Below are 24,555 nucleotides of genomic sequence, written 5' to 3' on the forward strand. Positions count from 1 at the left end.
TCAATGTTCATCCTGGACCTTTGGTCGAAGATGCACATCGTGAGCAATTCCAAAACATACAGGAATTCCGAAAGGGGGGCGACAGTCAGGTCGTTACGGTCTTTCGAATCCACCTGTCCCCTCCAAGCACTTAATCTTTCACATTTACATATTTGTGGTAGAGGCTAGGGTTCTACCAGGTCTCGGACGTAGGTTGTAGGGGTGGAAGTGCGGGCTGCGAGGTTGGGGACGCCGGCGCCGGCGGTTAGGCGCCGTCGCGGCGTGAGAGAGAGAGAGAGAGGCGGCTAGGGTTTGGGGCTCTCGTCTCCTGAGGGAGACGACAACAGAATATACTGTTTATTGTCTGATTAATATCGAAGGGGTACATGTGTTTATAAAGGAGGACAACCTCCACTAAACCCTAGATAACTTGGACTCTAACTTGGACTCTAATATAACTTGGACTCTAATATAACTTGGACTTCTAAGATAGGTAAGATAACTTGGGCTAAGCCCGTAATTAACCCTGCCCATTGGGCCTCCTCCGTTGGTACGTTGTACCGGTCATAACAATTTGCTTCATAAAGCTCTCATGCTTCCCAATCATCAAATTGTTTTTCCATCCACCACTGCCTGGAATAACAAAATATATTCCTCTCTCGAAACAGGATTCCCCCGCTTTATAGATAAAGAAATCAGCATCCACACAACAGGTTCAAGTGCAGGAAAAGTAAAGATAAGTCTGGTGGGGCAACATCACAACATGCCCTAAAAGAAAAGAGGAAAACAGCCACCAAGTGGCCGGTAGATCAGTGACTATAGGGCGTAGAAAGAAGTCGTCCTGTCCCAGTCAGCGCGTCCAACATGCCGCCAAGCCGGTCCCTTTCCCACTGTCCAGAGAGCGGGTGCCAGTGCTGCAGAAAGGCAAGAAATTTGAAAATAGAAACAGTGGCCCGCCGTAAGAAAACATTCTCAACATGGTACACGGTACATATATGCATGAAACCCCTCCTAAACGCGGTAATACAAAATAGTGTGATAAGCCCAAATTATATCTAACATCCACCAACTGTTATGTTCACGAGATGCATCTTCGACCAGAGGTCCAGGATTCAGTGTGTGCACATTTTGTTTAACTCAAAACAGCGGTAGTTTGTCAGTGATCTATTGATTTCTGGGCATACAGATTCCTTGTGGTAATGATTTGTTGATGGTGCGCATTTTTATTTGGGTATTTTCAGGTTGTCTCGCCAGAATTTACATTTTATGACAGTTCGAAGTTATCAATGGATGATTCCTTGCACATTGAGAAGCTTCTTCGTGCCAAGATGGATTTCAGTTTCATGTTTGTCTTCTCTCTCTAGTTCCGCTGAACCAAGTTTTTTCCGTTTATGTCATTGTAGATCTACTAGTTTCTTCCCTTACGGATACAAACTCTTATATGTAAACAGGTATGCTTCAAAAGAAAAAGACATATGGGCTCGATCGGTTGTTAAAGACCTGACAATAGAAGCTGGTTCCGGTCTTCTTGTTCTTGAGCCAGTAGATTTTTCCTGGAAATATACTTCAGTCAGTGAAAAGACAAACATAATATTAACATCTTCAGAAATATGCATCCATCTTTCTCTGGGTGTTGCTTCTCTCGTGCTCAAACTGCAAAATCAAACCCTCGCAGCTTTGCAGTTTGGCAATATTAACCCACTGGTCTCTTGCACTAACTTTAAGCGAGTTTGGACGTCACTGGAAGGTACTTGTTGTGTGTTAGTTATCTAGTTTTTGTTGCAAGACACGTTATTTTCTTGTTTCTTTTTATTCAACTGGTTACACCCCCTGTTAATTTCATTGATCGATCATATACTGTAGGTGATCTACCTGGTTACAATCTCACCTTCTGGAGGCCACAAGCTCCTTCAAATTATGTTATTTTAGGTGATTGTGTGTCCTCAAGGTAATTTTTCTTTTGAGATCTGCCACCTGGTGACATTATTTTCTGTTCTTTAGTGTTCGTTGGGTATTACTAGTACTGTACCCGCAACTTTGATAGTCATATCAGTCTGAGTGTACTGTGCTCAGTGTCCCAGATAAACACTAGGACTGGGATGTGACTGAATGCGGCTACTTTCTTTAGTTCTTGCTTGTCCAACAATCGGCTATATCTGGATTGGTAGTACATCCAGAATCTCTTCCATTCAGATCATTCTTTGCTGTGAAATGTAGTTCTAATGCAGAGTATATCATGTCAATGGTCTGAAGCAGAGCTACCGGACAGTCCGGTAACTATCCTCCCTTTCAATGAAATGAAACGCAGAGTCTTTGCGTTTTCTCGAAAAAATTCCGGTAGTGCATTCTTCGGCGCAAGAGAAGACAGTCTGGTCGGTCCAGAAGGTTTCGTTCGAGACACAGGCGCTAATCGGTCAGTCTGGTCGCCCAGACCGAACAGTCTGGTCGGTCGGACACTTGAAGCATCCCATGGATATGACCATGAACAGCTCTTCTATCCTTGATCTATGCTCCTCCCGTTCCTTAGTTCTCTTCTCTGGATTATATCTCCTCAGTGAAGGTTTGGTGAATTTGATTTGTACACCAGGGACACTTGTATCAATCTATTTGTGCTGTTTGTTGTTCCGTCCTGACTCAAGGTCGTGACACACGTGCGCGGGATCTTGTCACCAGATCCACTTGGAGCTTGAGGTCCATGGTGGTATCCATGGGATGCTCTCAATCAAATTTCGATCTTGAAGTTATTCTTGTCATAGAGCTGCTCTAGACTAGACTCCTCGTGAGGGGGCTTCTCATGAACACATTGCTTCTTAGGATCACTTGCACTTGGCAACTTCAGCGCATTAGCTAACTCATTTTTTTAAATGTATTTGTTCGTGTTGGTCATCCAAGATAATGTCTTCCAAGACTGTCCTCAAGGTGAGTGTGGCAAAGAATTGATGGATGAGTTAATCATTCCAGTCTTGTTGCATGCTCATGAGGTGATAATTCCAACTCTGTAGCAATCCACATGAACTGAATTCCTCAATTGGTTGGTACTACTGGCGCCCTTCATCTTCATTAGTTCTGAGCCAAGTCTTATGCTCACATGACCTTTTGGTAGTACGAGCGTGCCCAAGTTCCAAGCCAAGTCGTAAGCTGCCCTAGCCCCTAGCACATGACCTTTCGTAGTACGAGCTTGCCCTATCCGAAAGTTCCAAGCTCGTAGTAACTAATCACGCAATTTTGAACTAAATCTAGACATTCAAGTGAAGTTTTTGTAGATTTGAAAGCATAAATGTGAAATTGGATGGGTTATTCATTGACCAAATGAATTGAATGGAGGAGGTCAATTATTTTTGCTCGCCCTAACTTGGAGGAACAATTGCTACGATGGCGGCCGGTTGTGAAGAATGCCGGTTCATGCGAGGATTTCAACGAGGCGATGGGCCAGAAAGGAGCATGGAGGGGATCAAAATCTACGGCAAGGGCGAAGGAGCTTGAGCAGTATGAGCGAAAAGGAGTGTGGGATTTAACCCTAAACTAGTGTATGGGTAGCTAGGTGTAGGATCAAAAGTAGGTCTAGAGGGGGAGGGGGTGATTAGACTACCCTTTTCCCAATTTTAGGTCTTGGCAGATTTTAGCAATTCTAGTAAATCTAGTCGCACCCTACACATGCAAGTCTAATATAGTGGCAACGGAAAGTAAAGACTTTGCACAAGGAAGTAAAGGAAAGGTTTGGAGATAATCAAACGCAATGAAGACACTGTGATTTTTGGCATGATTCTGATAGGTGGTGCTATCGTACGCCCACGTTGATGGAGACATCAACCCATTGAGATTAACGGTTGCATGGCTGCATGAGTCCACATAGGGCTCCACCCACGAAGGGTCCATGAAGAAGCAACATTGTTTATGCCATCATGGCTTACATCCACGAAGGGCTAGTCTCACTCGGGGTAAATGTTCACGAAGTAGGTGATCTCCTTGCCCTTACAAAGATTTTGGCTATATGGTACTCCCTTCGTCCCATAATATAAGAACGTTTTTAACACTAGTGTAGTGTTAAAAACGTTCTTATATTATGGGACAGAGGGAGTAGGATTGTAGGAGAGGGATTGAAGTGGAAAGCAACTTGGGAGGCTGGAGATCAAGGATCAAAAATTGGAGTGGAATCGTCTTGATCTCAACACAAGGGTAGGTGGTTCTCTATTAGAAAATGGATATGGGAAGTGATTGCTTTGAACTGATTGCTCTTTGAGAGTTGGTGGAATGGGTGAGGGTATATATAGGCAACACCGAAAATTCAACAGTTACACATATTTATGCACTAGGTGGGAACAGGTGAAAATGCTCGATGGGACCGACCAGTATAAAAGGTTTGAACTTTAGGCTTTTCGGTGAGACTGGATGAAATCTCTTGGTGCGACCGAGCTAAGCTGAACTAGGCACTTTCCACACTTCGTTGTCACCGATTCAAACCACTCGGGAGTTTTGAACTAAGGTTGGCAAGCGCTCTTTGGTGGGAACTAAGGGTCAACTCAATGAGACCGAGATGCTAGGGTTTAGGCAGTGGCTATGTGAAGTGTATCTCGGTGAGTTCGTCTAGATGAATATCGGTGGGACTGAGATTGACTTTGGCGTTTTGGATATAGATGAATGTGAGAGTGTGACTAAGAGTTTTGGAGTAATATCTCTAAGTACTTGAGCAGTTAGATCATGATCAAAACCTCATCCCCTTTTAGTACTCCCTCTGTTCCTAAATATAAGACCTTTTAGAGATTTCAATATGGGCTACATACGGATGTATATAAACATATTTTAGAGTGTACATTCACTTATTTTGCTCCGTATGTAGTCTATATTAGAATCTCTAAAAGGTCTTATATTTAGGAATGGAGGGAGCAGTATTGATTTTTCTATTGACTCAATGTGATCTTGGATTTAAAAGGGCAGCCCGGTGCATGTAGCTCCCGCTTGTGCAGGGTCCGACCACTTTGGGTCTATTGTACGCAGCCTTTCCCTACAATTTTTATTGACTCAATGTGATCTTGGATTACTATACCAAAAATGTAGAGCCTTGAAGCTTGGTCAACACATGTCCTTTGCATTTTCAGGGGTCCACATTCACATCATATTGCCATATCTAAATTGAATTTTCCTGAAATATTCTTTGAATAGACATTAGTTCAATGATGTATATGTTGTTATGAATTACCAAAACCATATGGGGATTAGTTCCACTTTCACTATGTGAGTTTAGTTAACGGCATATCCGGTAGCACTGGGTGATTCAATGTGGAAGTACCGCGCAAAGACTGGGCAAAAATTTCATCGAGTCGTTGGGCATTTCTAGGGTTGACTTCACCCAGTCTCATAAGAGTTTTAGATTTGAATTTTTGTGCTTTATCAAATTTGTAATTCGGTTGTTCCTGATATGAGTTTTATATTTGAATTTCTGTGCACTTCTAGGGCTGACTTCACCCAGTCTCATAAGAGTTTTAGATTTGAATTTTTGTGCTTTATCAAATTTGTAAATGGTTGTTCCTGATATGAGTTTTATATTTGAATTTCTGTGCTTTATCAAATTTCGTAATCTGGTAGTTCCTGGTAGGAATGCTATTTGCTTCTCAATGCAACAAAGATTTCCAAATTTCACCCTTTTGCATCCATAACATGGTATCATGAGCCTAGGTTTACATAACTTTTTGGGCGTTGTAACTCGTCCTCTTGATCGGGGATTTTTTTTCGATCTCCTCTTCTCGATAGTTTTGTGCTCCTCTATGTCGATCAATCTGCCGCCTCTTCAATCGTCAAGCCGCTGTCTTCTTCCTGAGAAGGATGGATGCTCATCAGATCAAGGCTCCCCTACTTTCTTCTTCCCTCACCACTGCCACCTCCGATCACAATTTGCTCCACCCAATCCACGCACCACACTGTTGCCTTCGAATCTACCTCCAAACCATGCCTCCATCTTTGCCCATACTCGATCTGGTCGTTGCCCACCCTGGTCGCTCGGCCCACAGGCTTCACGTGCTTTGCTTGTGTTGCTCTACCTCACTCGTCACCTCGCCGCTCCGCCCCATCATCTCTGCCACCGTTCGGTTGCTGCTCCCCGCTTGTGTAGAATGGTTGTAGATCGGCGCCTCAGTTCTTCTCATTCGGCTTCGGTTGATATCTTGGCCTTGGCTGCTCTTGGGTTTTCGATTGACAACTTCTCACATGGTCTTATGTAATATATATGCACCCATGGGCTATGCAATACAGATAAGTTGCATCCATAACAATATTAACAAAACCTTTCAGTTCTAAACAAGGTGAGGTAGGCAAAAGCTGAAACTCGCAAGGTCTTGAAATCTAGTCATGGCCCTGGAATGCGGATAGCTAACTTCCAAGCACCCTTGTCAATGGCTAGTTCTTTGGTGATATTCGAGTCCTTTAGGCCTCTCTTTATGGACTCCTCCCATGTCAAGTTTGGCCTACCCCAGGCCTATCTTGACATTATCAGAATGCCTTAATCTTTTGCTATGCACCGCTGCTTATGGGGCCCTGCGTTGTATATGCCAAACCATCTCAGATGATGTTAGACAAGCTTCTCTTCAATTGGTGCTACTCCAACTCTATTATATCATCATTCCAGACCCGATCCTTGTGGCTGCATATCCATCTGATCATGCACATCTTTGCTACACCTAATTGTTGGTCACGTCGCCTTTTAGTTGGCCAACATAATGTGTCGTACAACATTGCAGGTTGAATGGCCTCCTATAGAACCTGCCTTTTAGCTTTTGTGGCACACTCTTGTCACATCGCCAAGCTTGGCGCCACATTATCCATTCGACTTTGATTCGGTGGCTCACATCTTCATCAATATTACCATCCTTCTACATCATAGATCCCAAATGTTGAAAGGTGTCCTTTTAAGTTACCACCTACCCATAAAGGCTAACCTCCTCCTCATGCCTAGTAGTACTGAAACTGCACCTCATGTACTCAGTCGTAGTTAATATTAAAAACTTTCGTTTCTAAAGTTTGTCTCTAGTGAACTTTTTATTAACCCTAGTCCGACTATTGTCGACTAGCACCACATCATCTGCAAAGACCATACACCATTGGATATTTCCTTGTATATCCCTTGTAACCTCATCCATCACCAAAGAAAAATTTAAGGGCTCGTAGCTGACCCTTGGCGTGGTCCTATTTTAATTGGAAGGTCATCAATGTCACCACCACTTGTTCAAACACTTGTCAAAACATTATCATACATGTCCTTTATGAGGGTAATGCGCTTTGTTGGGACTTTTGGTTTCTCCAAGGTCCACCACATGACATTACACCGTATCTTGTTATTATAGGCCTTCTCCAAGTCAATGAACACCATATGCATGTCCTTTTGCCCTTATATCTCTATAAGTTATCGTACCAAGAAAATAGCTTCTAAGGTCAACCTCCCGGGCATGAAACCAAACTGGTTTTTGGTCATGCCAGTCATTCTTTTTTAAACAGGGCTCAGTAACTCTCCCATAGCTTTGTATGGCTCATCAGAGTAATTAGCAGAACTTCAAATATCCCCTTTTCCCCTTTTCTTGAAGATTGGTAATAATATGCTTTGCCTCCATTCTTTGCTCATCTTTGTTTGACCAAAAATGAGGTTGAAGAGCTTAGATACCACCATAGCTAGAGTCCAAGTAAAGGTTGAAAGAAGATCCATTTGGATACCATAGCCATTCGGAGTAATAGCTAAGGCCCTTTTCGACGTCCTCCAAAAGCCACCGAATTTGCAACTTTACAACTAGCTCATGATTCCCGCTACACACATGAAATCCGAGGATCACTAAGTTGTTCCAGAGTCCTTGATCCAAATTCTCGCCCCACGTGTGAAATCTGAGGACCGTTAATTTGTTTGGAACTCCCAATCCATGGCATGGCTCACTCAAGGCCAACTTGGAGGTGAAGGAGGTCCTATTTGAAGGAGAAGCTAACACATTCTTCTTCAATTTTTGCTATAGAGATATAGAGATAGAGTGAACAACAACAGTTGGGCCATCATTGAGATGTGCAATGTCTCGAGGATAAGCTTATCGCATGATGCGGCGCGTGGGGTGTGATACGCAATGAGGTAGGTTGGGCTGGTGATGGTGTGTGGAGGTGGTGCGAGCCGGTTGACGATGGGATCCGGGTTGGCGGCGTGAGGAGATAGGCCCACTCGCTCTCTCCTATGGAGCATCCCTCAACTGCCCTTTCTCCTATGTTTGTCCTTGGATAACCCATCCGACCTCTCCTGGCAGAGTGGCCTTGTGTACCAATTTGTTGCTTTGCTTCCTTCAGGAGGTAGAGCACTCTTGACTAAATCTTTTCAAAGAAGTAAAAAAAACCAGGTACAATGTTGTCATTGGGCATCGTTTTTCTCCCTCGATATTTGGTGATTATTGACGGGTATACCTGGCCAAAACTCAGGCTGGGCCTTGGGCAGGGCCGTGCCTACAAAAGCCCACAGTACAAAACTCAGGCCCAGGCTCGACCCGATTTTCGGGCCTAGTTTCTGTGCCGAAGGCTGGCACGAGCCTAAAAAAAACCCGGCCCGGCCCGACATAGGCTTAAAAACTGGTTTTTGCAGGCCCGGCCCGACCTTCGGGCTTGTTTCTCAGGCCTGGGCCCGACCGACGGGCAAGCCCAGGGCTGGCCCGGCCCAGGAATTTCGGGCCGGGTTTCCCATGGCCAGGTCTACCAACGGGGGTTGTTTTGCCAGCTGTCTTGGACATGCACCTTCCATTGGTGTTGAGTGCTTGTCCGCCTGCGACATCACCTCGTTTGGCTACTTTTGTCGGCATTTTGGCGGCTACCGCATGCATTGATGGTCGCTCTACACCGCGTCCTTCAGCACGTCGACCATGTCAGCTCCTTGTCCGCTAGTTGTTCTCAGTTGGACTTGTCGCTACTCCTTGTCGGCTTGTCCTGGCCTCCTCCACAATCACATCATTTACCCCGTGTGCTTACTAGCTTCTCGCTTTCTATTTTTTCGCTGCATCCACCATGTCTATTGCTCTTTCGTGTTTTTCATGTGATGCGAATCCACGAAACCTTTATCTGTCGTTCTTCTTTTCTAGTTTGGTCCATTTCTAATTTGGTCCTTGTTTGGTCCTTCGTGTACAACTTTTGTGGCTTTTTTGGTCATTGTTCTCTTAGGATATTCGTGGCCTCCTTTTGCATTACTGTTGTTTTACGCCAATTCTTTTGCTGCCAAGCTTCTTTTGCGACTAGTTTCTTTTGCTATGATCTTTGCGACATGCTTCTTCCATCCCCTTTGGCTACTCAGTATCTTTCTGAAGACTCCATGCTACAACGACACTATCAAGACAACTCTTGGATGTGTACCGGTAGTCCTTCATCTAGCGCCGTTGGAGGATGTCCAGAGAAGTGTTAAGTTGCACCTGGCGCATCAAATCCCAAACCTGGATGTACTGCTAGAGGGCTAGCGGCGCCCAAAGCCACCCCCTGATATCCTAGATCCATCGGCGTCCAGTCAAGGCCTCACTAATGGTTCGTCATTTTCTGTTGTGCCTCGAGACCAACATAAGGAGCCGAGGGACGATCTAAAAAATGGCAATACTGTTGAGGCAGCCATCTCTCCAGAGTAAGGCAGGAGTTACGTCAAACCATCATCTTCATGGATGTAGCCAAGACTTCATGCTCATCACAGGAAAATTTTAGGTCGAGGCCCCTCCAGGTTCGGAATGGGTCGGTGCACATTCTCCACAACCAACACACCTTTAGTAGGCCGTGGCAACCCTGTCAAGGTCTAGAACACCTATTCTCCCCCCCTCCCCCCCCCCCCCCCCCCCCCAAGGCGGAAGGGCCTGCCGCCCTCCTCACTCATAGGAAACACCTCAACATTTTGCCAACTTGCTTCTTGGTCTTTTTGTTCCAGCGTAGAACCACCATCTGGTGCAAGGGCATGTCGGCCAAAACCGAATTGACCAAGGCCAAACAACCTTCCTTAGACATCATAGATGCCCTCCAGGTGTGCAAGCTATTGGCGATCATGTCAACTAGTAGCACACCGTGACCGACAACGTCACTAGGATCTCCTCATTCAAACAACCAATGTGGGACACCGAGCAGGCCTCCCCAGGTGACACCCCTCTTCTTTGGGGTAAAAGCATAGCTATTTTATTTCCCTGAAACCTAAACAACATAAAACACGAAGTTACACTGACACTGAATTAATCGGTTAGTTCCAAAATAAACTTTGAAAACATTGTATAAATATGTATAATCGGCATGAAACATATAAAAATTATAGATACATGGGAGACGTATTAGAATTCCGTTGCTGTGCATGCCCAATGAGTGTTGGCTTTTAGATCGGCTGATCAAAACACCAGAGCAGCAGCACACGCACGTACGTGCAAAGCTAGGAAGCTAGCAAGCAGCTGGATGGATTTCTCCTGAAACAAGTGCACTACGTTGCCCCTGGTAAAGCTAGCTAGCGATCGACTTGATGGTCTCCTCGGTGGAAGAAATCGGTGGATCGCATCAGGCTCGTATCAAGCCTGGTACTTTGTATTGCTTTTCAATCTTCTCTTTTCATTACGATAGTTGGGGGTACACGCATATATATATATATATATATATATATAAATATATTTATATATATATATATATATATATATATGCCTAGGCTAGCATAAGCAAACTACTCCTAGTCGGACAAGGTTACATGGCAGGGAGTAAGCCAACTCCTAATACTAGTCCTAGTCGGACACACATGTATACGTACATGTATGAAATATCTATAAGCCGTGTTTAACTCTAACATTCACCCTCGTAAACACGGCTTACTCTGTTTTGACCTGGATCCCAGATACGACTGCTGCTGCTCTACTATTAATTCAGTGTCAGTGTAACAAAGTACCAGGCTTGATACGAGCCTGATGCAATCCACTGATTTCTTTTCTGTCGACAAAGAGACGATCCGTCGAGGAGACCGTCGAGTCGATCGCTAGCTAGCTTTTCCAGGGGCAACGTAGTGCACTTGTTTCAGGAGAAATCTATCCGGCTGCTTGCTAGCTTTGCATGTGCGTGTGCTGCTGCCCTGGTGTTTTGATCAGCCAATCTAAAAGCCAACAAAGAGCCTGAGCAAGCGACAAACGACAAGTAAACTCCTCCTGCTCCGGATAACAAAAGATGATAACCTGTTGAGTGTGTCAATCAGCAACAAAACAACATCGACGAAAACATGGTCGCCATGCCGTAGGCCCTTGTGGTGTCAAACTGGTGGCCCTGGTCGCCAGTGATGGTAATGCACTATTGGAAGCGCGGGCCAAAGCCAACCTTCAGCATCGCATGAGGTTCTCTCAACCGGTGCAAGTATCATCATGGTGTTATCATTGATGCAGCACTTTGAGATGAATGCGCACTGGTTCTCCTCGACCAACGCCCCCAATTTTGCGACTACCTGGTGGCCAGGACTTTGGCTACGAGCTTCACGAAGATGTGAATTAGGCTAATCCGCCAGGGCCGAGGTGTCTGGTCTCTTGAGCAGCAGAATTAGGAGGGCCTGATTCAGACCCTGGAACCCCTGTCCACAGAAAGAGTGCAGCTTGGCGAAAGCAGCCATAACATCGTCCTTCATGGTCCACCAACAGGCCTGAAGGAACTCCGCCGTGAATCTGTCCGGTCCAGGTGTCGTCCCTAGCGGCAGCCGACGCACCACCTCCCATACCTCCGTTAATGGGGCATCAAGGTTTGCAAAGTCCTGCGAGCGTGAGCCTAGGTAGTCTAGGTTCAGCAAGAACTTGCGCTTCTCCGCCGTACTGAGAAGCAAGTCGAAGTGCTGGAAGGAGGCCTCGGCCATGGACTATGCAATACAGACAAGTTGCTCCTCTAACACTTATGTCAAATTTAGTTTAATGATATAACAGGCCAGGTTTTAGAAAATCAGACCCAGCATGGTCTGATAACCAAGCTATGTTACAAACAGTTTTTTGAGCGCAGGAAGCCACTTAATATAAGTTGGGTTTCAAAACCTGGCAGTATCTACATGTAAGACTTGCCTACGACTTAAGGTTATCGTAAATGAGGGACATGTAGTTAAAAATCCTACTTTTATTATTTCTATGTTCCATTGTCTTATCTAGTGGTTGCAATAAGGTTCATAATAACAATGCCCATGGACCTATTTGGCCCCTTTTTTCTGCTAGTTCTATCCCCTTTCTATTTGGCAGAGAAGCCAAAGAAAGATGCGTTAGTTTCTATTGTGTCCTAAGACATAAAAAGGCTGAGTAGAAAAGAATAGAATTTCATTTCTGTGAGAAGAAGTACTATGTACATTTTTTAGACAGTTAGCTGATATCTGGTTGCTATCTTTCCCCTTTAATCTTTCATCTTTCTCCTGCTAATGCTAGTATAATGTGTGACTCTACCTTTTCAGGTCTGTGCCACCTTCTCAGGTTGTGGTTGCTATAAGCAACACCTATGGCCGTGTGCGGAAACCTCTTGGATTTAGGCTTGTACATACATTACCTGGATCTATAGAGTTAGTGGATTCCAAGAAGTCAAGTGACCAAAATGACTGTTCAATCTGGGTTCCTGTGCCACCATGTGGATACTTAGCTCTAGGATGTGTGGTAACTAGTGGAGATCAGCCACCTTCCAATCATGCTGTGTACTGCCTTCGTTCTGATCTAGCGACATCTGCAACATTTTCAGATTGCATATACACACTCTCGTCTGCTCCTGGGTAATGACACCATCATTCTTTGTTATTTGACCTGCTTTCATGGTGTTTGATTATTTCACCTCATCAAAAGAGTTTCTAGAACCTACCTAGAGTTTGAGTGAAAACACCAACAATGGTATCATGGGTTTGCCTCTTATCCTTTTTCTGCAGAATACTTTCTGGATTTAGCATCTGGCGTGTGGACAATGTGATCGGCACGTTCCATGCACACAGTTCTGCAAACCAACCCACTAGAACAGAAGCTCTTGATTTGCATCATGTTCTGCTAAGGAATCCAAATTGCTATATCATTAAAGATCTGACTGCAGATTCTCCTGTTCGGAGTGACCAGCCAACTGATCAATCAAGTAATTCTAAGAGTACTTCTGGGTGGGATGTTGTTAGAACTTTGTCAAGACCAAGTAGCTATTGCACGTCTACTCCACATTTCGAAAGAATATGGTGGGATAAAGGTGGCGACACAAGGAGGCCATTTTCAATATGGCGGCCATTACCACGTTTCGGCTTCGCTCCAGTTGGCGAATGTATAACTGAAGGGTGATGATTTCTTAATATAGACATACAGTTCAAATTCTCCGTGCTTTCTGATACTTGTTCACATATTCTCTGATTCTTCCAGTCTTGAACCATCCACTCTTTCTGATACTTGTTCGCGTATTCTGTGATTCTTTCAGGCTTGAACCGCCTACTCTTGGCATTCTTTTTAAGTGTGACGACAAGATAGTTTCTGAAAGGCCTGTACGATTCATGAAAGTAGCACAAATTGACAAAAAAGGCTTAGATGACATATTCTTGTGGTATCCAGTGGCTCCTCCTGGATATGCTTCTCTCGGATGTGTTGTGACAAAAACAGATGAGATGCCAAGCAAGGATTCCATTTGCTGTCCTAAGTTGGGTTTGGTGAATCAAGCAAATATCTCAGAGGACCCTATCTCAAGGTCATCCAGTTCAAAGGGACCTAACTGCTGGAGCATCTGGAAAGTTGGAAATCAGGTTATCTGTTATGTTTGAATCAATTTCTTCATACATTATTAGCTCATGGTTGTATGAATCCAACACTCTCATGTTTTAGGGATGTACTTTCCTTGCCCGACCTGATCTGAAGAAACCATCAGCTCGATTGGCATACAGTATTGCAGATCATTCTAAGCCAAAGGCACCTGACAATGTTACTGCTGAGCTGAAGCTGGGATCTTTGTCAATCAGCATCCTAGACAGCTCGTGTGGAATGGTGCGTAGGCATGCTAAATTATGTTTCTTGATATGGAAAGAAATTGTTGGAATATTTTTATTTTCTAGTTACATAATATCTGAATATTTAGGTCACACCAATTTTCGACACTACAATCTCGAGTATAAATCTTGCAACACATGGGAGATTTGAGACAATTAATGTTGTCTTGATCTGTTCAATTGCTGCATCCACATTCAATAGACACTTGGAAGCATGGGAACCTTTGGTTGAGCCATTTGATGGAATATTCAAGTAAGTTTTACTTAACCCTTTTCTTGTTTCCATCTACCTGACAAAATTCTACTGTTCTGACAAATCCACTGTCTCCGCACTATTTATTCAATCTTTATTTTAGGTTGGAAACATATGATACCAGTGAACACCCTCCTTCAAAAGTTGGTAAGAGGATTCGTGTTTCTGCAACAAGTCCTCTAAATGTCAACCTGAGTTCTGCAAATCTTGATTTGCTCATCGAAACGTTAATTTCATGGCGAAGACAAATTGATATTGAAAAGAGATCATCAATCAGAAATGAGGTTTCATCTATCATTTCAACTATTTGACTCTTGCTGCCTTTTGTAAACTTCCTGTAATCATTTATATTCTCTCTCCACCTGTTTTTCAGGACTCTTTGGTAAATTTAAAAATTTCCGATGATTTGTCCAGTTCTGCGTTGGAGGAAGATGATTTCCAGAGGGTAGTTTTTGAGAACAAATTAGGATGTGATGTTTATCTTAAGAAACAAGAAGATACTGAAAACACTATTCAGCTATTACAGCATGACAATCAAATTTCACTGTTGATGCCACCTGCGAGATTTTCCGATAAGCTAAATGTATTGTCAAATTCTACGGAAGCAAGATATTATGTTGTCATACAGATCTTTGAGTCCAAGGTCATACTTACACTTATGTTATGCTTTGCACAGGCAACTTCTCGGTATGACACTCACAATATGTTTTTTCTACATGACAGGGCTTGCCAATCGTAGATGATGGCAATGATCATAGCTACTTCTGTGCTTTGCGCTTGCTCATAGGAAGTCAGACTTCTGATCAGTACAAGGTATTCCCACAGAGTGCCAGGACAAGATGTGTAAACCCTGTGAAAACAGCTGAGTTACAGACACATCATGCTAAGTGGAATGAACATTTTATATTTGAAGTTCCAGAACAGGTAATTTTCCAGTAGTCGTTTCAGTGAAATTTATTTGACTATTCTTTCTTTTTACGGAATTTTCCAGTAGTCGTTTCAGTGAAATTTATTTGACTATTCTTTCTTTTTACGGAAAATCTATGATGGGGACAAGCCCACCTTGTTTTAGAGAGCGAGAGGTTGTTAATAGAGAAATCCCTATACGGGAGAGGGATATGCATGCATGCAGAATCTTACACGTCGCGTTGACATCATCGACATTAATTGCTAAATCCTATTTCTTCACTGGCGAATTTCTTGAAATGATTTATCAACATATTAGTGATATTTCTTCACTGGTGAATTCGCGTCAACGAGTTCTTTGAAACAAGATCCCATATTGACATGTTTTTGTCGCCACCAGTTACCAGATTATAGTATGTGGTTACCAAATTTAGCAACACAGTTTTCACAACATATTGAATGGTTACCAGGTAATAATTTACATGTGTTTTCAGGCATTAGGTTTCTTCTGTACAACTAGAAAGTGAGTTTTACAAATGTTACAAGTATAAAATGACGTTGTGTCATAAAACTAGTATAGTACAAGTCTTGCACTAATGGAGAATGGCATCCCATAATCTCATAACTAAGTGTATTTAAATGTGGTAACTACTGGTGATTTTTTTTTGCCAAACCATATCGATATCGGATCTAGTTTTGAAGATCTCGTCGCGTGAAACCAACAGTGAAAGCGGATCATCAATAGGGTTAATGGTTTGAGAGATAAAAGTTTTCTAGTGTAGTCCTCACATAAGACACCACGAGCACATCCCCCACATAGCAGTCCTTTTTAAGACCCACATAGGAGGATACGCTTAGGTAGCTGGAACGTAGGGTCCCTGACGGGTGAGTTACGGGAGCTAGTTGATACGGCGGTGAGGAGGCGTGTTGATGTCCTATGTGTCCAAGAGACCAAATGGAAGGGACAAAAGGCGAAGGAGGTGGAGGATACCGGCTTCAAGTTGTGGTACACGGGGACAACTTCAAACAAGAATGGAGTAGGCATCTTGGTTAACAAGAGCCTTAGGGATGGAGTTGTGGACGTTAAGAGGCAAGGGGACCGGATGATCCTTGTCAAGCTGGTAGTTGGGGACTTAGTCCTCAATGTTATCAGCGCGTATGCCCCGCAAGTAGGCCACAATGAGAGCACCAAGAGGGAGTTCTGGGAAGGCCTGGAGAACTTGGTTAGGAGAGTACCTATTGGTGAGAAGCTCTTCTTAGGAGGAGACCTCAATGGCCATGTGGGTACATCTAACACAGGTTTTGAAAGGGTGCACGGGGGCTTTGGCTATGGCATCAGGAACCAAGGAGAAGATGTCCTGAGCTTCGCTCTAGGCTACGACATGGTTGTAGCTAACACCCTCTTTAGGAAGAGAGAATCTCATCTAGTGACGTTCAGTAGTGGTCTACACTCTAGCCAGATTGATTTTGTCCTCTCTAGAAGAGAAGACAGACGCGCTTGCATTGATTGTAAAGCGATACTTGGAGAGAGTGTTGTCCCTCAACATAAGCTTGTGGTTGCTGACTTCCGCTTTGGGATTCGTGTCCAACGGGATAAGCACGCCAAAGTCGCTAGAACGAAGTGGTGGAATCTCAAGGGGGAGGCATCCCAGGCTTTCAGGGAGAGGGTCATTAAGGAGGGCCCTTGGGAGGAAGGAGGCGATGCAAACTTGATGTGGACGAGTATGGCGACTTCCTTGCGGAAGGTCGATGTAGAGGAGTTTGGGGTGACCAAGGGAAGTAGAAGGGAAGCTAAGGACACCTGGTGGTGGAACGATGAGGTCCAGAAGGTTATTAGGGAGAAGGACTGTTTCAGATGCCTATATCTGGACAGGAGTGCAGCTAACGTGGAGAAGTATAAGGTGGCGAAGAAGGCTGCAAAGCGGGCGGTGAGTGAAGCGAGAGGTCGGGCGTATGAGGACCTCTACCAACGTTTAAACACTAAGGAAGGTGAAAGGGACATCTATAAGATGGCCAAGATTAGGTAGAGGAAGACGAGGGATGTCGGCGAAGTCAAATGCATCAAGGACGGAGATGATCAGCTTCTTGTGAAGGATGAGGCGATCAATCGTAGATGGCGGGAGTACTTTGACAACCTTTACAATGGAGAGGTTGATAGCTCTACCATTGAGCTAGACGACTCCTTTGATGATACCAGCATGTGCTTTGTGCGACGTATCCAGGAGTGTGAGGTGAAGAAGGCGTTAAAAAGGATGAAAGTAGGCAAGGCGATGGGTCCTGATGGTATCCCCATCGAGGTGTGGAGAGGCCTTGGAGACATAGCGATAGTATGGCTAACTAAGCTTTTCAACCTCATTTTTCGGTCAAACAAGATGCCCGAAGAATGGAGGCGGAGTATTTTAGTACCAATCTTTAAGAACAAGGGGGGTGTTCAAAGTTGTACTAATTACTTCGGAATCAAGCTGATGAGCCATACTATGAAGCTATGGGAGAGAGTCACTGAACACCGCTTAAGAAGGTTGACAAGCGTGACCAAAAACCAATTTGGTTTCATGCCTGGGAGGTCTACCATGGAAGCCATCTTCTTGGTACGACAGCTGATGGAGAGATACAGGGAGCAAAAGAAGGACCTTCATATGGTGTTCATTGATTTGGAGAAGGCCTATGATAAGATACCTCGGAATGTCATGTGGTGGGCCTTGGAGAAACACAAAGTCCCAATAAAGTACATTACCCTCATCAAGGATATGTATGATAATGTTGTGACAAGTGTTCGAACAAGTGATGGCGACACCGATGACTTTCCGATTAGAATAGGGCTACACCAAGGGTCAGCTTTGAGCCCTTATCTTTTTGATTTGGTGATGGATGAGGTCACAAGGGATATACAAGGAGATATCCCATGGTGTATGCTCTTTGCGGATGATGTGGTGCCAGTCGATGATAGCCGAACGGGGGTTAATAGAAAGTTAGAGTTATGGAGGCGGACTCTAGAATCGAAAGGTTTTAGGCTTAGTAGAACTAAAACTGAATACATGAGGGGCAGTTTTAGTGCTACTAGGCACGAGGATGGAGAGGTTAGCCTTGGTGGGCAGGTGGTACCGGAGAGAGACACGTTTCGATATTTGGGGTCCATGTTGCAGAAGGATGGCGATATTGATGAAGACGTGGGCCACCGAATCAAGGCTGGGTGGATGAAGTGGCGCCAAGCTTCTGGCATACTCTGTGACAAGAGAGTGCCACAAAAGCTAAAAGGCAGGTTTTATAGGACAGCTATCCGACCTGCGATGTTGTATGGCGCGGAGTGTTGGCCAACCAAGAGACGACATATCCAACAGTTAGGTGTAGCAGAGATGCGCATGTTGAGATGGATATGTGGCCACACAAGCAAGGATCGGGTACGGAATGACGATATACGAGAGAGACTTGGGGTAGCACCGATTGAAGAGAAGCTGGTCCAGCATCGTCTCAGATGGTTTGGACATATTCAACGGAGGCCACCGGAAGCGCCGGTGCATAGCAGACGGATAAAGCATGCTGAGAATGTTAAGAGGGGTCGTGGTAGACCAAACTTGACATGGGAGGAGTCCGTTAAGAGAGACCTGAAGGTTTGGAATATCGACAAAGACTTAGCCATGGACAGGGGTGCGTGGAAGTTAGCTATCCACGTTCCAGAGCCATGACTTGGCTTCGAGATCTTATGGGTTTCAACTCTAGCCTACTCCAACTTGTTTGGGACTGAAAGGCTTGGTTGTTGTTGTTGTTGTTGTAAGCCTGTTTTGTCGTACTGTGGCCAAATCATATTGTAAATTTATAAATGTTCTTTTAGCTAGACTGTGAACCAATGCAATAACTTCTCATAGACTAGTAGGCCCGGTCGGACTTTATTATATTCTTCGTGACATATTCCGCATTATTCTTTTTGTCTGAGTGTGTTGGTAGGATTGCATTAATCTTTATTTCATGGGCTTTGCAGGCATCAGCTAATTTAGAGATTGAGGTAACAAATTTGGCATCAAAGGCTGGCAAAGGTAATTTTATAATAAAATTTGTATGACATTTAACAGCTTTCTCTTGATTTTTTGTTCATATTTCCTGTCAAATCCATTTATAAGATCATCATGTATTTCTTTCTTCTTAACAGCAAATACTGATTCCATTTTTCTGATTTCCATTTTTTTTCGTGCCTCTTTCCTTCGAAACTATCCATTTGCCTACTGGCTGTTATATGTGAACTAAATCTTACACTTGCATGAGAGATTTGTATACTAGAGAGTAATGTTTAGGATTTAAATAACACCCTTCATTCATTTGTAAGGTGAAGTACTTGGTTCTTTGTCAATTCCTATTCAAAGGGGAACAACAACATTGAAACGAGCTGCTTCTATCAGAATCGTTCAGCAAGCTGCTGATGTCAAGCGAGTAATGACATGCCCTCTTACTGGGAAGGTAGTTCTTTTGTTTTGTTGAACTTGCTGAGCTATTTTGACAGAGCTAAAAACCTTTTAAAATTTATATTAAATCTGCTCATCATTTTGTATCCTGAGTTACTTGTTTAATTTATAGTAAATGAACTTAAAGATATTTAACATTTTGTAGGCCACAGTACTTGATGAGGGAGACAAGAAAGGCTGTGGTGCTTTAGTACTTTCATGTTGTTACATCGAACGATCTACTCAATCAGACTTCCAGAGCTGGAAAGACAGCATAAGCAATGCAGAGACTGGTTTCTGGGCAGGGCTTACCCCAGATGGTCCATGGGAAAGTTTTACTGCAGTTTTACCATTGTCAATCATCCCAAAATCACTTAATAGTAACAACTTTGCGTTTGAGATCACCATGAGAAATGGAAAGAAACATGCAACTTTGAGGTCTCTTGCTGTTATTGCTAATGATTCTGACATAAAACTTGAAGTTTCTGTATGTCCCATAAACAAGCTTAATAGCTCCATGATAAATGCTAAATCAACCAGTTCCACGAACAACGTTGATGAAGTATTTGAAAACCAGTGGTACCAACCCACTTCAGGGTGGACAAGTAACCATTCTAGTGATCATGGAATCGAGTTGGGGCAATGGAGCACTAGGGACTGCTCTTACTCATCTAAGGTAATTAATTTTGGTCCTGTTGATCAAGGACATCAATCTTTACTTTATTTGGGGAAATAGACAATATATTTGGTTTTAGATTATGCAAAAATGAGATATTATAACAAAAGTTTTTAGCTTCTAACAAAAATATGCAACTTATTATGAAGGCATTCTTTGAACCTCGTATTCCACCTGATTGGAAGTGGACTTCACCGTGGAAAATCGAAAAATCTACTTTCGTGGATTGTGATGGATGGGCATATGGTGCTGATATTCAAAACTTAAACTGGCCGTCATCTTGGAGATCTTCTAAATCACCACATGACTATGTTAGACGAAGGCGTTGGGTACGTTCAAGGCAGCTATTGCAAGAACAAAGTGTGGAAATGGCTAGGAATGTAGTTGCTATTGTGGAGCCATATTCATCTACAGCATTGCCTTGGACAACCATGATCAAAGATATGGATTTGTGTTTGCAAGTTCGGCCTTTTTCTGTAAAATCAGACGAATCATACAATTGGAGTCAGGTTCTTTCACTAGGTTGTGACAGCCTTCCTAAGCAGCAGCAATCTTCACTTTCGAGGCAAAGCACCTTGAAACAATCGTCTGTTCCCTCAAGGAATTCTGTTCTTAGGCTTGCTGAGCTCGAGAAAAAAGATGTTCTTTCGTACTGCTCCCCACCTGTTGGTATCAAACAATATTTCTGGCTTAGTGTTGGAGTTGATGCTTCCATTGTTCATACAGACTTAAATATGCCTGTTTGCGACTGGAAGTTCTCTTTCAATTCAATTCTTAGACTTGAAAATAAGCTTCCACATGAAGCTGAGTATTCTATTTGGGAGAAGTCAGCTGAAGGTAATATGGTTGAAAGGCAGCATGGAATTGTATCGTCAGGTGGAAGCGCATTTATTTATTCAGCAGATATTCGGAAACCAATTTATCTCACACTGTTCGTTCAAAATGACTGGATTTTAGAGAAGGTAATGCATTTGTGTCTGCGCGGAACATTTCCAAACCAAACTAATAGATCATGGTTCATCTTCTGATAGTGTTGCTAGAGATCTGTAGCACATAGGTGTGATATATCCTCTGGTTGCTGGAATACGCTTTGTACTACCCTGCTGTTCCCATCTCTCTTTTTCTTACCAGACAGATTACTAATTTATGTGACCTGCCTTGCATGTATACTTGAGGGATTAAAGTAATTTATCCATTTCTCATTCCTTTTAGGATGCTGAACTGATAATGGATTTGCTGTCTATGGAACACGTTTCTTCTTTCTGGATGGTTCAGAAACGAACCCAGAGGTTTGGAAGCTTTTATTCTTTCAGCTTCTCATAGTAGAATTTCAAGAACAGTAATTCGAGTACAACCGAGATGTAGACAAGACATATCTTCATATGGTGTCCAAACAAACAACCTATGTAGCCTCAGTATTTTGTGCATTTTTTTTTTGAGAAATGCCGCATCACATTTGTTGCCATGTGGTACGCAAATTCTGTACAGTTTGAATTTGAGCCCATTCATAACGGTTGATTTTCTGAAGCCCTCTACTATCTAATTACATGATATTCATATCAATATATGCCACGGCAGCTGACTGTGAAGGTGCATTAGCTTGTATTGTTCATTTGGGATCCAGTTAAAATTCTCCGAAACAGTTTGATCTAGCAATCTAGCATCCACGCTTGTGCTTTTGCATATATTGTTTCAGTATAGAAAAAAAGCTACATGATCTGGTCAAATTATGTGACCTGTTTCTTTTTTTAAAGTAAATAAATATATGTGACCTTTTGGATTTAGTGTGTAGTCAATCACTTTCCTAACTATATCACTAACATATACTCCCTCCGTCTCAAAATAAGTATCTTAACCTTAGTACAAATTTGTACTAGAGCTAATACAAAGTTGAGACAGATATTTTGGGACGGAGGGAGTATATTACATTCAAAATAACTTATACTCCCTCCGTCCGGAAATACTTGTCCTAAAAATGCATATAATGGATGTATCTACAATTAAAATAAGTCTAGATACATTTATCTCTAGGACAAGTATTTCCGGACGGAGGTAGTATTTATCAACAACTATCCAAGCACCATATATAGCTTATATCCAAGCGCCATATATTTTGAGTAAAAACATTATATATTTATTGATAGGCGCACTAGGTTGATAATAGTTGACTGAGTGTTCTATATTTTTTATGTTAAGTATGCTTTTGGATTCAATTGTTTATTATTTCTAATAATTTTGCTTGTGTATGAAATTAGGAAATTGCGTGTTAGCGTTGAACATGATCTGGGAGCAAGTGATGCTGCACCAAAGACGATAAGATTATTTGTTCCGTATTGGATAAAAAACAATTCTTCTATTGCACTATCTTATCGTATTGTAGAAATTGAACAAGCAGTAAATACAGATGCAGACTCACTCAGCAGACTGGACTCACTCAGCAGACCGGACTCACTCAGCAGACCGGACTCATTGAGTAGAGTGGCTAAATCTTCAAAATTTTCCCTCAGATATTCTTCAAAATCTTTTGTCAGAAGAGGCAGCATATCACAGAAAAATACACAAATATTAGAAGTTATCGAAGATTGTGCTATGAACTATATAATGCTTTCACCACAGGATTACGTGAACAGCTCGACAAATATGCGCGAGTCTCGGGATAACAACTTCCGCCCCGCACAGGTTGCGATTTGTGTGGCTGTTGGAAGATGCAAACAGTACAGTATTGGAGTATCCCTCTTTGAGCTCGAGAACAAGGTAGACAATGCTATATGACACATTTGATTATGCTTTTAAGCACTACACTTTGCTGATTCAGTGCCATTTATCTGGTGCAGGAGAATGTCGATGTTAAAGCATTTAGTTCTGATGGATCGTATTACTGGTTCTCAGTTCAACTGAAGATGGCTTCAGATAGGACTAAGGTTTGAATATTTATGTGTTATTTTCTGCATGTTGTAGTTCATTTATGTAAATTTGAGTTCTGTGGTCATATATTGGCATGTATTTCCTCCGTCCCACAATGTAAGAGCGTTTTTTACACTAGAGACGGAGGGAGTAGAATTTATGGGTGCCAAGCTCACTTGCCATATTCTTAATTCTGTTTCTTCTGATTTACACTATCACCATACGGAATTTACTGTTTCTTCTGATTTACACTATCACCATACGGAATTTAGAATTTGAAACAAAGGCCTGTTTTAATTTACAAGAATAAAATGCAGACACTCCCGTGGTAAGCAATTGTCATAGCTGCCTCTCATCCATCTATTGTCTTGCCTCGGGTAGCATTGGTTAGTGATATGTAGTCAAAGAAGCTTTAGCTCACTATATATCAGTAAATATATAAGTTGGAGGCAATAAATTGATATCCTGATGCATGCTGGTGTTATGCTTCATGCACTAGCTAACCCAAGAATAAAATGCAGACACTCCCGTGGTGAGTAATTGTCATAGGTGCCTCTCATCCATATATTCTCTTGCCTCGGGTAGCATTGGTTAGTGATAGTAGTCAAAGAAGCTTTAGCTCCCTATATATCAGCAATTATATATGTTGGAGGCAATAAATTAATATCCTGATGCATGCTGGTGTTAAGCTTCGTGCGCCAACACAACCAAAAGTCTGAACTGATGGAAAGGGCTAGTGCAATGCACATATATTGTAACACCCACGTGGACAGAAAGGGGGCTACCAGCAATTTTTTAAATAAATTGCGAAAGCCAGGACTTGAACTCAAGACCTTAGCTCCGATATAATGTTAAGCATCACACACTAGCCAACGCAACCAAAATTCCGAACTGAAGGAAGGGGCTAGGCAATCCACATATACGCTTCAACACCCCTTCTCACGTGTGACGCGGAAAGTCAACACGTTGTCAACACGTGGATAGACTCAGAGGTATGGCTCAAGAGGCCTATACGTGGACAAAGGGGGGCAGCAACAATTTTTTAGATAAACTGCGAAAGCCAAGACTTGAACTCAAGACCTTAGGCCCTGATACCATGTTGCACTAGCCAACGCAATCCACATATACACTTCAATAGCTGGGACCATAAAAAAGTAAAGAACAGTTATTTTAGTAGCTATGCTTTACAAATTCTCAAACAAAATGCGCTAGGCCAAATGCGCTTCGGGGGCTTTTATGTGGGTCACTTACCTTGGACAATTAGGCTCGTCCTTTGTTTGAGTTTTTGTAGTATTGTTTCCTGTGTGGTGCGAGTTCTTAGTTTGTTCCTTAGGGGTGTGTCTTTAGGTGTGTTTGGGTTGAGGGAGTTTCTGCCCTCACCCTTGTACATATTTCTTCCTTAACGAAATGAGACGCAGCTTTTGTGCGTGTTTAAGAAAAATATTCTCAA

General features: G+C 42.9%; 1 protein-coding gene across 2 annotated transcripts in view; it reads left to right on the forward strand.

Annotated features, from left to right (window-relative positions):
• LOC123406267 overlaps nucleotides 1–24,555 on the forward strand; it is a 124,401-nt gene that overhangs the window by 77,022 nt on the left and 22,824 nt on the right. For both annotated transcript variants that reach the window (XM_045099752.1, XM_045099753.1), the window contains exons 36-53: nucleotides 1,221–1,324; nucleotides 1,431–1,726; nucleotides 1,843–1,927; nucleotides 12,392–12,700; nucleotides 12,851–13,237; nucleotides 13,375–13,693; nucleotides 13,773–13,931; nucleotides 14,023–14,186; nucleotides 14,290–14,470; nucleotides 14,560–14,829; nucleotides 14,910–15,110; nucleotides 19,069–19,123; nucleotides 19,411–19,541; nucleotides 19,692–20,201; nucleotides 20,351–21,163; nucleotides 21,414–21,490; nucleotides 22,457–22,955; nucleotides 23,036–23,122. In XM_045099752.1, the coding sequence (XP_044955687.1) occupies nucleotides 1,221–1,324; nucleotides 1,431–1,726; nucleotides 1,843–1,927; nucleotides 12,392–12,700; nucleotides 12,851–13,237; nucleotides 13,375–13,693; nucleotides 13,773–13,931; nucleotides 14,023–14,186; nucleotides 14,290–14,470; nucleotides 14,560–14,829; nucleotides 14,910–15,110; nucleotides 19,069–19,123; nucleotides 19,411–19,541; nucleotides 19,692–20,201; nucleotides 20,351–21,163; nucleotides 21,414–21,490; nucleotides 22,457–22,955; nucleotides 23,036–23,122 (4,647 nt within the window). The remainder of the gene's footprint in view (nucleotides 1–1,220; nucleotides 1,325–1,430; nucleotides 1,727–1,842; nucleotides 1,928–12,391; nucleotides 12,701–12,850; nucleotides 13,238–13,374; nucleotides 13,694–13,772; nucleotides 13,932–14,022; nucleotides 14,187–14,289; nucleotides 14,471–14,559; nucleotides 14,830–14,909; nucleotides 15,111–19,068; nucleotides 19,124–19,410; nucleotides 19,542–19,691; nucleotides 20,202–20,350; nucleotides 21,164–21,413; nucleotides 21,491–22,456; nucleotides 22,956–23,035; nucleotides 23,123–24,555) is intronic.

This window comes from Hordeum vulgare, chromosome 6H (assembly GCF_904849725.1).
Source record: "Hordeum vulgare subsp. vulgare chromosome 6H, MorexV3_pseudomolecules_assembly, whole genome shotgun sequence".
In the NCBI taxonomy this organism is placed as follows: Eukaryota; Viridiplantae; Streptophyta; class Magnoliopsida; order Poales; family Poaceae; genus Hordeum; species Hordeum vulgare.